This window comes from Chiloscyllium plagiosum, chromosome 31 (genome assembly GCF_004010195.1).
Source record: "Chiloscyllium plagiosum isolate BGI_BamShark_2017 chromosome 31, ASM401019v2, whole genome shotgun sequence".
In the NCBI taxonomy this organism is placed as follows: domain Eukaryota; kingdom Metazoa; phylum Chordata; class Chondrichthyes; order Orectolobiformes; family Hemiscylliidae; genus Chiloscyllium; species Chiloscyllium plagiosum.
The window spans coordinates 13771144-13787838 of record NC_057740.1 but is presented as its reverse complement, the minus strand read 5'-3'; the positions used below and the strand labels follow the sequence as shown (position 1 = coordinate 13787838).

The 16695-nt window shown below is 42.0% G+C and overlaps 1 protein-coding gene across 3 annotated transcripts in view; it reads left to right on the top strand.

Annotated features, from left to right (window-relative positions):
* LOC122565227 (caytaxin-like) overlaps positions 1–16695 on the top strand; it is a 45775-nt gene that overhangs the window by 16939 nt on the left and 12141 nt on the right. For all 3 annotated transcript variants that reach the window (XM_043720986.1, XM_043720988.1, XM_043720987.1), the window contains 6 exons: positions 1140–1322; positions 2400–2502; positions 4005–4136; positions 10653–10739; positions 11961–12059; positions 14753–14788. In XM_043720986.1, coding sequence (XP_043576921.1) covers positions 1140–1322; positions 2400–2502; positions 4005–4136; positions 10653–10739; positions 11961–12059; positions 14753–14788 — 640 coding nt within the window. The remainder of the gene's footprint in view (positions 1–1139; positions 1323–2399; positions 2503–4004; positions 4137–10652; positions 10740–11960; positions 12060–14752; positions 14789–16695) is intronic.

Here is a 16695-nt window from a genome sequence, read left to right as displayed (position 1 = left end):
TGTGTTGCAAAAGAAGCACGTGTTTCTAGGCATTGCTGGCAGTTGCACAGGTCAGTTTAGGATTCAAAGCGATTGCTTTTGTTCACAGAATAAAGGAATAATGTCTTTGACTATTGACTGGAGACATTGCCTTATCTGTCTACAGATAAACTACTGGCACCAATTTACTCCCCTGTATGCTTCTGCTTTTTCTACTTGCGGATGTGAGTCTTGACAAGGAGCTAGATTTTCAAATGTCCCCATGAGGTGTGTTTCTAGTGGGGCAGGGAGTGGGGAGGCAAGTAAAACAGTCAGTGACCAGCCACATCCACTCACTCCCATTACACAATTGGCATATGGTGGCACCAAAGTGAACAGCCTGCTGGCTTATTTAAATAAATAATAAAGGGTACTTTGAGACTGGTATCTGTGGACAAGCAAATCGCCCAAGATTGCTGTCCAAAAGCTCCTCTTGCAAAGTAAGTATGCAAATTGTCAGCTGAAGGCACAATTGGGTTCCACTACAATAAAAACATGAAATGATGGTAATACTCAGCAGGTCAGGCAGCCATCGTGGAAAGAAACAAAGTTACCATTTCAAATGTGGGCGGCACGGTGGCTCAGTGGTTAGCACTGCTGCCTCACAGCGCAGAGACCCGGGTTCAATTCCGCCTCAGGCTGTGTGGAGTTTGCACGTTCTACCCGTGTCTGAGTGGGTTTCCTCCGGGTGCTCCGGTTTCCTCCCACAGTCCAAAGATGTGCAGCTCAGGTGAATTGGCCATGCTAAATTGCCTGTAGTGTTAGGTAAGGGGTAAATGTAGGGGTCTGGGTGGGTTGCGCTTCGGCGGGTCGAAGGGCCTGTTTCCACACTGTAATGTAATCTAATCTAATCTAAATTGAAATGATCTTTCAGCAGGAATTATTTCAGATTTCCAACATCTGTGGTATTTTGCTTCTGGGTTGAGCTATCAGTGCACATGGTTTAACAGTCAGGCATTTTCCACTTGTGCAGTTGGTTGAGGTACCAAGCTCGATAATCCAGACAACGTTGGGTGAAAGGTTCAAGAATGAAACCTTGATCAAATGAATGTGATCCTATATTACTTGAAATGGGACAGCTAAGGACATTCAGGAGCGATCTACTACTATATGTCTTCCAGATGATACTCCAGTTGCAAGCGCAAAAAACTCTCCCAGTGCAAAGGGGGGGTCCTTTGAAGACTGTGCAGAAGATGGAGAATCTACCAATGGGAGACTGTGGAGGACAATCATCATAGGAGAGCAGGAACACAGGATTGATATGAAAATCATCAGGCCATATATGAGAGTGGTGACACATGGAGGTAGGGATAGCTTCCCAGGTTGGTATGGAGTGAGGACAGTTTTAATTTCTTCAATTTTACGTTTTGCAAGATGAAAGAATGTTAGTTCGCATCATAAGTTTGTTCTGTCCCAGATCACAATTGACAATATTCAAAAAAAATGTCAGAAGATTCCAGTTATTTTCCAATGGCCCTGAGTGAACAGAGTTAGAAATTAGCTGCTTAAGATGCAAATTAGTGGAGGCAGGCCCTTTGGCCCCCCTGAGCTTCCTGCACCATTTAATAAGATCATGGCTGATCTAAAATAAACTTGTGGCATGGATAGTCTTTTGCACATAATAATGGTAGTCTGACAGGTTTCACTATGGTAGTTTTGAAATGTATGATTGAGAGAATGTCAGGGTTTTGATGTCCTAAGAGGACATCATTTTAGAATTGGAAGAAAGGTTTTAGGAAGATAGCAAAGCACAGAATGAGAAAAGACCATCACTTACTTCAATGTATCCATGTACAGTTTAACATGGATTCTACCAATGTCTCTAATCTCTTTTCACACTGTGTAAAGTTTACCTTGTCACTTAACCTATTCTGCACCTGTACTCTTTTACTCTGGACTGTCACAAACCTTTACTGTCTCTTTCTTTCCCTGCCACACCCATCATCTTTTCAGTGCCCCTGTAATTATGAAGCATTGATTATTAAATCAGTTAATCTCTATCCATTCCTTTAAGCTGCAGCACCATTTCCAAGCAAATATTTGCCCAGTTATTTTATAATTAGCTCAATTGTTTTACGTGAGATTCTCTGCCACATACTCTAATCCATGAGTGGGAAGTTATTCATTTTTCTTATTGAAAATATGAAAGCATGTTTTCTAATTCCCTGCTCACAGCACGAGCCAAACAACCAAATTTCCAACTCTACTTCTCTTCATGATAAAGACTCAGAACAAGTTCCCTCTCAGCATTTTGCCAAGTGAGAATAATTCCTTTTTTATACTGTTATACACATTGTAATGACATTAATCACTATCCATTAAATACTACTGTTTGAAGCTGTCATGCATTATACAAGGTAAAACTTTTATCTTCCTCACAGGTTATTACGGTGAAGGTCTGAATGCAATTATCGTATTTGCTGCGTGTTATTTACCTGACAGTGGTTGTGCAGATTATACCTATATCATGGAAAACCTCTTCCTGTAAGTGCCCTGTCCAGTTTTTATTTGCCATCCTTCCTGGTTAGAGTCACGAGCTTTTGAATTATCCTCAAAGCTGGAAAGCATTAACAGTTTACTCCATTAATTCGGTCAAGTCTCATTTTAATGTTGTTAAGCTGAAGTGAAAGCTCAAAGTCTACAGTGCAAGACAACAGCAAGGACAGAAGATGAACTAAATCATTGAGACCCCAAGTTTTGAGTTTCAGAAGTGTGTAGAGCGTAGAGTTAAAGGATGTGGTAAGAATGTAATGAATTCCATAGCTTTGCAATCCTGGTAAAGAATAGTCTAGGGTAGTGGACAGCAACAAATCTGGGAGAAGAAAATTAGTTTTATCAGCAAAATATCAAAAGACATTTGAGATTGAGATTTAAAAAAAAGAGACAAGTTAAAGGAAGGATGCTTTTCCTTCTGTTCCTGTCTCCTGCATGTCACTTTTGCAGATAAGTGCAGAAATATTATTCCTTACGTGGATTTCAAATTTAGATTCCCTCTTTCCTGTCCAGTCACTATTGAGTTTTGCACGAACATTGGGTGTCAGCTTTAAGACTCTGCTTGCCCCTCCAAATCTACACATGTACTTTGCAACAGGATCACTTGATAGTCATCGGGAGCGGAGACTTCGAAAATATTTCTTCCACAGTCCCTATCAAGGGGCTTTGAAGATGTTTGTTTTACTGGGGAGATCTGCTACTTCAGCACAAACTAAGAGATGTTTAATAGTGTGAATTTATATTGCTCTGTTACTGTAGACAAATTGATGCAAAGTTCTTCACAAAGCCATAATCAAATGCATGGCGGTTGAGCCAAAGCACTAACTCCTTTGGGTCTCCCTGGTTTGCCTGTGGTTTATCATCTGTAACACTGAATATTTCCAAAAGTAACTGTACAGTAATGTATAGAGTGAGCAGTAAGGGTGCAATATGCCCCTTCAATATTTAGGGTCTGAGAGGAGGGTGGAACTAGTGGTAGGGCAGGTGAGAGAGTGCCTTTTCTCTCAGTGACCTGGATTATAATGCAGCCTGGAGACCGGGAGAAGAATCTCATCTAGTTCAGCTCTAATGGTCAATCTTACCCAGAAGTCACCAGATAGCTAATTATTGGGGTCTGGGGTCAGATCAGGAGTTTTATTCTGCTTCTTGATGCTAATAGTCTGTCCTGAAGAGTTCCAATCTCCACCATTAACATCTTTCATTTTACTGAAAACAAACACTGAAGAAGAGGCTGAATGGGGAGAATGACAGCCCCACTATTGAGCGTGACGGAGAAAATAGGATGTACCTCTCCCAGTCCATATTTGGAAAACCTGCCATTATGCATAGTTTAGACTGACATATGAAGAACTGATGCTTGAGCAAGCTGCCACAGGACTGATGAGACCTGCGGAACTAGGCACCAACCAGGGAAAGTTGAAAACACAGTTACTCGGATTCTGTCTGTTTCTGTGACCTGGTTGAATGTTGCTGTTTCTTTTTCTGGCCCTCAGGTATGTAATCAGTATCTTGGAGCTGCTGGTTGCAGAAGACTACATGATCATTTACCTGAATGGAGCCACACCTCGCAGAAGGATGCCAGGCCTAGGCTGGCTGAAGAAATGTTACCAGATGATAGACAGAAGGTATGTGCAGATTAACATACCATTGTGGTATGATATCCATCAGGGCAGACAAGATCCTTCTATCTAGAACTGTTCTCTTCTAAACCTGGCTAGTGCTGTTTGCTGCCTCAGATTGTGTCCTGTCTCTTCTCTATTCTACCCCATCTCCAGTTGCTTCTTTCCTCTCGCTTTACTAACTTAAATTCTCCTGTTTCCTTCCTTGTAATTGTCAATTATTATTTGGCAGAGCGAGAGTCCTGCAGTTCTGACTAAGAATCTCACAGGACTCGAAAATCAACTGTTTTTCTCTCCACAGATGCTGCCAGACTTGCTGAGTTTTTCCAGAACTTTGTCTCTATTTCAGATTTCCAAACATTCACAGTATTTTGCTCTAATTTGAATGTCCTACAGTGACTGAACATGCCAAATTCACTTTAATTATGTGAAATGTTAGGATTGTTATTGTTTGAGTATTGACTTGTGCAATTGAGTCATTTTCTGTGAGAGTCAGAAATCAAAGCCTTGTTTGTTGAGAATTATCTAATTTACTCTTGCATGTTTACATTTAGCTGTGTTTGTTTGAATTTAAATGTTATTTTAAACTCTGTTGCTGTGTTTAAATTTAGCTCAACATGCTTAAATTCAGCTGCATGTGTTTTCCACATTGTCAGTGCGTACCAATTTGAACAAGGTGTTGGTGTACATAAACCAGAACAGTGAGATAGTAAGCTATTTTGAATGCATTGTTCAGACCACACATGGGGAGCTGTGTTCAGTTCAAACATGAATGTACAATCACTGGAGAAATGGGAATCTAGAGTGATACATTGCAGTTCTAATGCAGGATAAAGCTCCTTTACATCTGGTAATGTGGTATGAAACAGAATTAGAAACATTTGCACGATCCATCCCTTACCGGCCTTGAGAAGTTGGTGGTGAGCCACCTTGATGAAATGCTGCAGTTAGGTGATGTAACTTCATCCAGAGTGCTATTAGAGAGGGATTCCCAGTATTCGACACAACAGCAGTGCAGGAACGGCGATAAAGTTCTAAGGATACTGTATCATTTGGAAGGAAACTTGCAGTTAATGATGTTCCAATATGTGTCTCCTGCCTATGTCCTTCAAGGCAAGACCTGTGAGAGAGGGTGCATTAGCTGCTAATCCCTAGGATTAGTGTCTTCAAACAGACTGAGCTCAGACAGCACCACCCATCTCTCAAGCTGTTGTTTTACACCTCAATGTGTTTGCACTGAACCGCTCTGGGACAGTATTCCAGATTCTCATTACCTGGGAGAGAGAGTATCAGTTACTATTTGTTTTGACAGCCAGTATGCATTCTGGGTGTTGTAGTCTATGTCCAGCCGAGGCTGTACTCCCACCTGCTGCCTGGGTGTGGTTTACTGAAGGCTCCACCTACTGTTTCCTCCCCATGGGTGATTAAAATGTCTTCACCTGAGTTTGGTGAAATGTAGCTGGGGGTAAGTCTTAAAAGTCTTTAAATATCTTATTTGCCCCAGCACCATTCTCTGTATTATTACCAATAATTTTAGCTTTGTCCTAGTTTTATTTGTACATGACAAGTTACACAAAACTAGTGGGACATTACTGTCTTTTAGCTCTCTCCTGCACACACTTTTATTATTTCTCTGCTAAAGTTAAATCCCATCATCTCCTCCAGTGTGTGTTTGTGTCAGAGTGAGAGTTTTTTTTTATTCATTAACTTACATCGATGTTAATGGCCAGGCCCACATTTACTGCCCTTCTCTAATTGCCCTTGAGAAGGTGTTGGTGAGCTGGCTTCCTGAACTGCTGCAGCCCCTGTGCTGTAGGTAGACCCACTATGCTGTTAGGGAGGGAATTGCTTGATAACACTTTACTGATGACACCTTCCAACACTTTACTGATGATCAAGAGAAGACTGATGGGGCGGTAATCAGCCAGGTTGGATTTACCCTACTTTTTGTGTGCAGGATGTGCCCAGGCAACTTTCCACATCGTTGGGTAGATGCCAGTGTTGTGGATGTACTGGAACAGCTTGACTAAGGGCACGCCCTGTTCTGGAGCACGAATTGTTAGTACTGTTGCCAGAATCTGTGATATTGGGTAACACCAGAGGAGACTAGAATGGATCATCCACTATACCAAAGATTGTTGAGTGTTTTGTCCTTTTTTGCATAGGTCACTGGGATCATTGAGGATGGGGATATTTGTGGAGCCGCCTCCTCCAGTTTAATTGTCTATCACTATTCATAACTGGATGTGGTAGTACTGCAGAGCTTAGATATGATCCATAGATTATGGAGTTGCTAAGCCCTGCCTGTCATTTGCTTCTTATGTTATTTGGCATGCACTTAATCCTTCAATAGGTTGACATCTCATTTTTAGGTATGCCTGCTGCTGCTCCTGGCAAACTTAGCAGATCAGCCATGATCATCATAAATGGCAGAACTGGTTGTGATGTTTCTCAGCTCTCTTGCTGTCCACATTGAACCAGGATTGATTTGCTGGTTTGATGTTAATGGGAAAATGATGGGAGATAACAGTCCATGAAGCTGCAAATTGCAGTTGAATGCAATACTGCTGATGGTGATCCACAATATTCATGGATGCCCAGTTCTGAGCTGTTAGATCTGTTCTGAGTCTGGTAATAGCACATATGTTGAAATAAGTCGTTGGTGTGCAGACAGGACTTTGTCTCCACAAGGTCTTTGTGGTGATCACTTCTACCAAAACTGTCAAAGCATCAGTAATAGACAATAGGTGCAGGAGTAGGCCATTCTGCCCTTCGAGCCTGCACCACCGTCCAATATAATCATGGCTGATCATTCTTAATCAGTATCCTGTTCCTGCCTTATCTCCATAACCCTTGATTCCACTATCCTTGAGAGCTCTATCCAACTCTTAAATGAATCCAGGGACTGGGCCTCCACTGCCCTCTGGGGCAGAGCATTCCACACAGCCACCCCACTCTCTGGGTGAAGAAGTTTCTCCTCATCTCTGTCCTAAATGGTCTACCCCGTATTTGTAATGTTGGAAGCAAGTAGGTTTTCCTTTCTGTTGGTTCCCTCAACACCAGGGTGCAGGCCTCTCCCGGCAAATATCTCCTAAAGGACCTAACCAGCTTGGCCAAGTTGTGATGTTACCCAGCTCCTGTTGGTGCTGGGCAAGGAAGCTCCACCACCCAGATGACAGTCTCTGCACCCATTACTCTCCATGCTTTTTCCAAGCTGTGGTCACCATGGATACACAGAGGGTGGGTTGTAAGTGGTAATCAGTACAAAGTTGTGTTACCTATTTTTACCTGACTTCATGAGGTCCAGAGTCGATGTTCAGGATTCCCAGGCCATCCCCTGGTGTATAGCACAATGCTACCACCTCTGGTGTCAGTCATGCCAGTGGAACAAGACATATCGAGAAATGGTGATGGAGGAGTCTGTGAAATTGGTTGTAAGATATGATTTAGTGAATTTGACTTAGTCAGGCTGTTGCTTGTCTAGTATATGGGATAGCACTCTTAACGTGGCCACGAGGAATTTTCAGGGGAAACCAGGCAGGGTGTGCCTTTCACATTTACAATATCTAGGTTGTTGTTGGGTGGTCTGTCTTTTTTTTGTTATTTTAACATTTTTAAAGCGGTTTGGTACAACACAGTGCCTTGCCAGACCAATTGAGTGCAAAAGCAAGCCAGCACCAATCCTCCATCATTAGATTGCAGTGCTAAAACCAAATGGCACGGACTGGAACGGAACTGCAATTATCACTGTAACCGAACCACATTATCCACTGTAAGGCATTTGCATCAATCACTAGAAACTATTTGCAGTGATCATTATTAATGAACTGCATCAATCATTATTAATTAAAATGCACTGATTACTTTAAGCGCTTTGGATCAATCATTTCTTATGAAGTGCAACAATATCTAGTAATGAAGAATTGTATTAATCAATATTAATGAACTGGACTGATCATTCTAAATGGTTACAGGTAAGGCTCACAGTGATCAGTAATACATCAGTGATTCAGTCTATTGAATAAAGTCAGTGGAACTAAAAATCAGTGTAAATTTGAAGAATAGTCTTTACTAAAAGAGCAGTAAATGTCAGCAGCAATGTGGCAGGCCAAGGAATAGATTTCAAAACATAGCTCTGGGTTTTCATCTGGGAACCTGGTGCTCCCAGCTTTGTGGACATGACTTTTAAAGCTGGCTGCCAGAGGGTGGAGTTTTGGTCCAGGGAGGCAAGGTACATTTGAAGTTGGGGCCAAAAGCTGGGTGTGGAGGTGGTTTGAGTGGAAGGCCTGCCTTTGTGCAGTAGCACTATATTGACATTTCAAAGAGAAGAATAAAATACAGCAATTCTCTCGCTCTCACTCCTCACTTTCTTTACCCTGCCCCCACACCCCTCCTATGCCCCCACCCCTCATTATCCTTCATGCACTGCATATCAATCTATACCCCTGTACTCACCCTATATCGCCCACTCGTGTCAATTATTGCCCATTGCCCTTACACCTCATCTTGAACCTAGCACAGGCCGACCTCAGGAACCATGCAATAAGCGAAAATAATGTTCTGTGCACCTATTGCAGAATTCCCTACTCTGCACACTCTCAGTTTATTTTAAAAGAAACTATTTATGACATTCTTTCAACTAAATAAAGCCTTATATCAACAAACATTTATTCAAGTGCACATCTTCTTCTAAAAACAAGCATGACAATTCATTTATAGTTTCACTTAAAAGAATCTTTAATCACTTGGAGCTGTCAATCAAGCTGTGAAATGGGAGACTCTCGACTGTGATTAGCCAGTCATGTAGCAATAATCCAGCAATGGAAATCTTCAGGTGTATGACAGCAGATAGCATAAATTAGCTGGAAGTGTTTTTTGTCTTAACAGTCTAGGTACATGTTTCAAAAGATTTGGAAATCAACACTGGATATGTGGACTGTTTCAATGAATTTGACAGTTGATCGGTTTAGGTACATGCATGCCCAGTTTTTGTCAATTCCTGATGACACCCTACATCCTCAAAAGAGCACCTGGCCTCCCTGAAGGTGTCTGGGGAACAGATCCAAAGGGTTACCTTGGATGTTAAAGGACATGCACAAAGTTCAGAACTGCGCTTATGAGATCTATGCTGCAGATTTTGGATTTCACAGTTATACAGTCATAGAGCTGTACAGACAGAAACAACCCTTCAGTCCAACTCATCCATGCCGATCAGATATCCTGAATTAATCCAATCCCATTTGCCAGTACTTGTACCATATCTCTCTCAACCCTTGCTATTAATGTACCCATCCAGATGCCTTTTAAATGTTGTAATTGTACCAGCCTCCACCACTTCCTCTGGCTGCTTATTGCATACACATGCCACCCTTTGCGTGAGAAAGGTCCCTTTTAAATCTTGCCACACTCACCCTAAACCTATGCCCTCTAGTTCTGAACTTCCCCAAACCAAGACAAAATGCCTTGTTTATTTAACCTATTCATGCCCCTCATAATTTTATAAACCTCTATAAAGTCACCCCATAGCCTCCAACGCTCCAGAAAAAAGAGCCCCAGCTTATTCAGCCTCCAACTGCTAGACAACCAAAATCACACAGGAATGCCAATGATTTAAATGGCTAGCTGTCTCCATGAACCCCACATTGCAAATCCCAGTCCAGTTCCATTTTCATCCTTGCAAGAATGGAAAGTGCTATGTTCACTGGCAGGGAACTTGTGATTTCTGGGCTCATCTGCCATTTTCATCATGTGGGGAAAAGCCAGACCATAATTAATTTCAAATATGATTAGAGTTGACCATTCTTGTGTTAAAGAGAGATAAACATTGGTTGGCCAAAATTTCCTATCTTCTTGAATTTCCTTGTTTTCTGAAATGCATTATAACTTTCAGCTTTGTCTTGATCTTTAGTTTGCACATTTTCCATGCCTGGCATGATACCAGTACATAGGCAGAGGGTATTGTTATGCTGTATATGGCAGTCCATTCATTAATTTCTGTTAAAAAGGCTCAAACTTTACTTTTCTTATTGGTTCCTGTGTCCTCCAATTATTTCATTTACATAAAACCCAGAGATGTAATCAGTTGGTGTACACAGTAGGTAATGGGAATGTAAATTACTTTGTCAAAGTGTACAATCAGTACCACAGAGGCTGGAACCCTCACTTCTCAAGGCAATGTCTTGACCAAAGTGTCAATCTGCCTAGTTTAAAATTTAAGCAAAGCTAGGCAGTTAACTTTCAATCATCATTAACTGTTGCATTCTCTATGGGCAACACTACCGTCAGTCAGAGTCCACTTGCCAGCCAATCAGTATTCTCTTCTGATACAGTATAAATCATCCTGAATACTGCAAGATGGAAAGCTTCAATAAAATCAGTCTTTTTTTCAGCACTACTCAAGTTTTGTATCTCCTAAGTTATCTGTCAGCCAACCAGCCAATTGGCTATCTCATCCTTATTTACTTTTGTGATCTCTTGTAAAATGTAATTGCAGACCATAAATTTGCTGTTTCCTGCTTATAGGCTAAGGAAGAACCTGAAGTCATTAATAATTGTTCACCCGTCCTGGTTTATTAGGACTGTGCTGGCAATCTCCAGGCCATTCATTAGGTAAATACTACCACACTCTCTCTCTTGTGACTATTTTGTTTCAATAGTAAGCTTATTATCAAATTCTCACTCAGTCAGTAACTGGAAAAAGACTGAGTTACTAAACCCAAGAGAACAGATCTGATTGGATTATAGGAAAGGAACTGATGAGTGTCAATAGTTAGAATTAATCCAGCACCATGGAGGGGAGGGGAGGGGGGTGGGTGAGATGGGAAAATCAGCCAGGATTTCTGTTTATCACGAATACCCAGTATCACCGACTGGAGAGGGTGGGGTTAGCCCAGTCCACCGTTTTGACAGTGAGCTTATTGAATACCCTCAGTGCGACAGAGAGGAAATGAACACCAAGCTCATCCTATTTCTGCCTAACTAATGAACTATGTTAAGTTAGGGGCCAGTAGCTTCTGTTGAAATGGACAAAGAGTGTTGGAGGGTCATCAGGGACAATCAGGTTTCTTGAGAGGAAGCTTCATCAGGGAGGGCTGACTTGGGGGTAGTAAGAATTAGAATTAGGTTTATTGTCATGTACTCAAATACAGGGATACATGAGTACAGCGAGAAGTGTACAAAGTTGCCATTTCCAGTGCAATCTTGGGTACAAAGATACTGAGGTACAAAATCTCAGCTTTAAATTTGAAAGATGAAAAAAGTAAAGTTAAAAGATTAGTGTTACAGTCCTTATAAAGCTTAGTACAAAGATGCCTAGGTACAAAATCTTGGGTATAACTTAGTTATTGGACTTTACGTAGAGAGTCCATCGGAGGAATCAGGCCTGGGTGGTGAAATTAGGGAGCACCAGACGTAGGGACTGGGATGATCAGGGGTGTCAGGCCGGAGGGTCTGGCTGCATCATTCCAGGTACTGACCTGGGGTGTGATTAAGTCTCTTTTGGGTTCCTGGTGTTTTCTGCAACCATTAAAAAAAAAAGTACTTAGAGTAGCTTTGGTGTCATTCTGTTAGCTTCCAGGATGTCACGACAGGGAGACAAAGCAAAAGGGGAAAATCAGTAAATATCCCAATGGCAGAAACAAACACCTGGGTGTAGGCTGGCTTAATATCCCAACTACAGTCTACTGTTTTATGAGTGTCCTTCTTGGGGAATTTCAGGATAGCATTTGGCAGCCAGAGAAACTGAGATATTGTACATTTGATAATCTCTGGAGTTACCTGTGTGAATGGTTCTTTAATTGTAATATTTCTGTTGTGTTTTTTTTTATTCAGTTTTAAGTTCATGAGTAAGATTCAGTACGCTCATACTCTCTCCGAACTGGAACAGGCTATTCCCATGGAGCAGGTGCAGATCCCAGAGTGTGTTTTACAGTATGTATCAACACGGGGAGGGGAAGACTGTGTCCTCTGGTACCTGGTAACATTCTCAGCCAGTTAAACTTTGAAGTCTTTTCACGCTTCTAAATATCTCCTGAAAGCTCCTTCCAAGAACTCAATTCTCAATACATTGTCCAGTGTTGTAATGGGTTATAAAGACTAGAATGTCGCAGGTTCAACCCCAAAGCCAAGTTCAATTAGAGGGCATCATTTCAGGGACAGTAAAGGTCTCCAATTGGCTTCCAGATCCTGAGCTATATGATGGAAAGTTCCGAGCCTTTACGAGATGTTGTCAGAGATGGGGGAATGTTGGCAGAATGGCATGAGAAACTATTAAGTAGAGTCCTGTTTCCATTGTGTTTCCCTTACCATGCCATTTTGCCAGCAAGAGAAATGTGGGTGACCTAACCTGGAGCCCAACAGAGCCACGTAAATGGCCAACTGAGGGCAGTGGCCAGTTGAATGCAGTGTAGAGCCCTCCAGCACATGGTGGTCTCCAAGCAGACTCTGTGGGGTTTGAGGGTCCTGTTTTGGGCACTCTATGGTCTAGCATCAGTGGCCAACCTCACAGCATTTGTGCAGTCAGCCCTCAGCAACTGCCTTGATTGTACCTTTCTCAGGACCCAGATACCCCCTCCACCACCTGCCCGTCTGATTGGGTGGGTTAATCCAGAATAATGAATAGGGTGCTGCCCACCTCCCCAGCCCACTCCCTGAGAAAGGCACCATAGACCATAGAACATTACAGCACAGTACAGGTCCTTTGGCCCTTGATGTTGCGCTGACCTGTGAAACCAATCTAAAGCCCATCTAACTTACACTATTCCATTATCATCCATGTGTTTATCCAATAACTATTTAAATGCCCTTAATGTTGGCAAGTCCAATACTTTTGGGCATTCCACGCCCCAACTACTCTGAGTAAAGAAACTACCTCTGACATCTGTCCTATATCTATCACCCTTCAATTTAAAGCCGTCACCATCTGAGGAAGAAGGCTCTCATTGTCCACCCTATCTAATCCTGTGATCATCTGGTATGCCTGTATTGAATCACCTCCTTAACCTTCTCTCTAACAAAAACAATCAGAGCCCCATTGCTTGAGGAATGAGATGGAGAGCAGAAGACTGTGTGGGAAGAGTTGCACTGTGCCATGGGGGACCAGGCATAATGAATGCCCCTCAACTGAACACTTACATTGAAAATAGAAGCAATTGACTGTTGATAGCATTCTCAGCTCTGAGTCAGAGGTTGTGCAAAATATTCCACTGCAAGATATGAATGTACTCAAAGGTAAAGGATATGTTAAGGAGGGTCGGGTACATTTTGGCGCTGCCCTTTTGGTGCCGATCATTTGGCCCCACAGTTTTGGCACTAAACTGTTTTGGCACTCGTTACTTTGGCGCTGAGCTGTTTTGGCACCAATTCAGAATACAAAAATAAGTCGTCTTTGGTTAAAGAAGCGAGGATGACTAACGACCCAATGTAATTTTCTCAACTAGCAAGAGTTGATAGTTGAGAAAATTACATCGAGTCATTAGTCATCCTCTCTTTAACCAAACAAGACTTTTTTTTGTGTTCTGAATTGGCGCCAAAACAGTGGGGCCAAATGATCGGCGCCAAGTAGTCCCATTCCGTGTTAAGGAGGAGCTGTACTCTTGGAGCTGCCATCTTTGTGAGGAGACATAAACTATTGATGCCACTGATTCTGTTTGGGAGGATATTAGATTTGGTGTCTGTATAATTGTGCTACCGAACTAATAATCCAGAAGATGGGCTAACAAGACAGGCAACTGAGTTCAGATGTCTCAATGGCAAATTGAGAATTTGTATTCCGTGTGAAATACAATGCTGATATCCTATAGAAGTGAAAGTGCCAATTACCTTTTAATTCACTTGTGTCCTTTAGGAAGGAATCCTTCCACCCTTACTCAGTTTAGCTGATTGGTGTCAGTTATAGTGTGGCTTTATTAATGTGGCTGACATTATTAGTGTGGCTGACACTGAATGGCTCTCTGAAAATTTCTAGCAAGCCACCTTCCGCAGTGTAATTGGACAATAGCTGTTGGCCAACATGGAGTAGGCCATTTGGCCCCTCCTTCTCTGCAATTCAATAAAATCATGGCTAATCTGTTAGCGGCATCATCCCACTTCCCGGCCTATTCCCTGTACCGTTTGAGTATGTTATTAGACATGAATCAACTACCTCAGCTTTAAAAATATTCCGTAACCTTGTGTCCACCCATCTCTGAGGAAGATCGCTACAGACTTACAACTGTATGAGAGAAAAGATTTCACCTCACTTCAATCTTAAATAGGAGAGCCCTTATTTCTATATCATTCTAATTTCTCCAATGAGAGGAAAAAGCCTCTCAGCATTTACTATCCTGTTACGTTCCCATAGGATCTAATGTTTCAAAAATGTTTCTTCTCAAATACCAATTGAACAGGCCAACATGTCCAACCATTCCTCCAAAGTTAAATCTTCATCCCAGGAATCAGTTGAGTGATCCTTCTCTGAATTAGTCCTAATGCAATAAAAGGTGTTTCATTGTTATTTTTGGGACTTTGCTAAGTATCAATTGGTCCCTAAATTTACCTGGGCAATAATAGGTGACTGCATTTGAAAATGTGTGGTGACTTGAGAAAATTAAGAGATGTGATAAATCTCTTTTTTTACCTTCTAGATTCGAGGAAGAAAGAATAAAATCAAGGAGGTCTCGGTAAATTATCTGAATCAGTTCTTTCATTCCTTCACATTCAGTTGAGAAGAATGCATGTTTAACATTTTTAAATTTGGCCTTTAGTACAGTGATATATGCTTCTTGTCAGATATGGGAGTAAAAAGAGAGTTTAAGGGTTACTGCGGATTAAATCTTCAATAAATGCTGTTGGTTGCGAATCCTATCAGTTCAAATGGATCGGTTGGAGAGACAGTTAGAGGTAATGAGGAATTTGCAACAGCAATAGTACATGATGGATGGCAATTATAGGAAGGGGTAAAAGTCGCAGATACAGTCACATAGATGGGTTAACTCCAGGAAAGGTAAGAGAGGTAGGCAGGTAGTGCAGGAGTCTTCTGTGGCTATTCCCATTTCAAACGAGTGCTGTTTTGGAAAATGTAGGGAGTAATCCATTCACAAGGGAATGTAGCACGAACGGCCAAGTTTCTAGTACTGAGACTGGCTCTAATGCAACGAGGGGTACATCAGGTTCCAAGCGATAAATTGTGTTAAGGGACTCTCTAGTCCGAGGTACAGACAGACGTTTGTGGCCAGCAACAAAAAATCAGAATGGTGTGTTGCTTCCCTGGTGCCCAGATCAAGGATGTCTCGGAGGGTGCAGAATGTTCTCACGGAGAGGGCCCACCAAGAGGTCATTGTCCACATTGGAACCAACAACATAGGAAGGGAAAAGGTTGAGATTCTGAAGGGGGATTACAGGGAGTTAGGCAGGAATTTAAAAAGGAGGTCCTCGATAGTAGTAACAGCTGGATTACTCCCAGTGCTACGAGCTAGTGAGGGCAGGAATAGGAGGATAGAGCAGATGAATGCATGGCTGAGGAGCTGGTGTATGGGAGGATTCACATTTTTGGATCATTGGAATCTCTTTTGGGGTAGAAGTGACCTATACAAGAAGGACAGATTGTACCTAAATTGGAAGGGGACTAATGTACTGGCAGGGAGATTTGCTAGAGCTGCTCAGGAGGATTTAAACTAGTAAGGTGGGATGGGGGGCCCAGGGAGATAGTGCGGAAAGAGATCAATCTGAGATTGGTACAGTTGAGAACAGAAGTGAGTCAAACAGTCAGGGCAGGCAGGGACAAGGTAGGACTAATAAATTAAACTGCATTTATTTCAATGCAAGGGGCCTAACAGGGAAGGCAGATGAACTCAGGACATGGTTAGGAACATGGGACTGGAATATCATAGCAATTACAGAAACATGGCTCAGGGATAGGCAGGACTGACCATTTAATTTTCCAGGATACAAATGCTACAGGAAGGATAGAAAGGGAGGCGAGAGAGGAGGGGGAGTGGCGTTTTTGATAAGGTATAGCATTACAGCCATACTGAGGAAGGATGTTCCTGGAAATACATCCAGGGAAGTTATTTGGGTGGAAGTGAGAAATCAGGAATGGTTATCACATTATTGGGATTGTATTATAGACCCCCTAACAGTCATAGGGAAATTGAAAAACAAACTTGTAAGGAGATCTCAGCTATCTGTAAGAATAATAGGATGGTTACGGTAGGGGATTTTAACTTTCCAAACATAGACTGGGACTGCCACAGTGTTAAGGGTTTAGATGGAGAGGAATTTAAGTGTATACAAGAAAATTTTCTGATTCAGTATGTGGATGTGCCTACGAGAGAAGATGCAAAACTTGATCTACTCTTGGGAAATAAGGCAGGGCAGGTGACTGAGGTGTCAGTGGGGGAGCACTTTGGGGCCAGCGACCATAATTCTATTAGATTTAAAATAGTGATGGAAAAGGATAGACTAGATCTAAGAGCTGAAGTTCTGAATTGGAGAAAGGCCAATTTTGACAGTATTAGGCAAGAACTTTCAAAAGCTGATTCACAAAAGATATTCACAGGTAAAGGGACAGCTGGAAAATGGGAAGCCT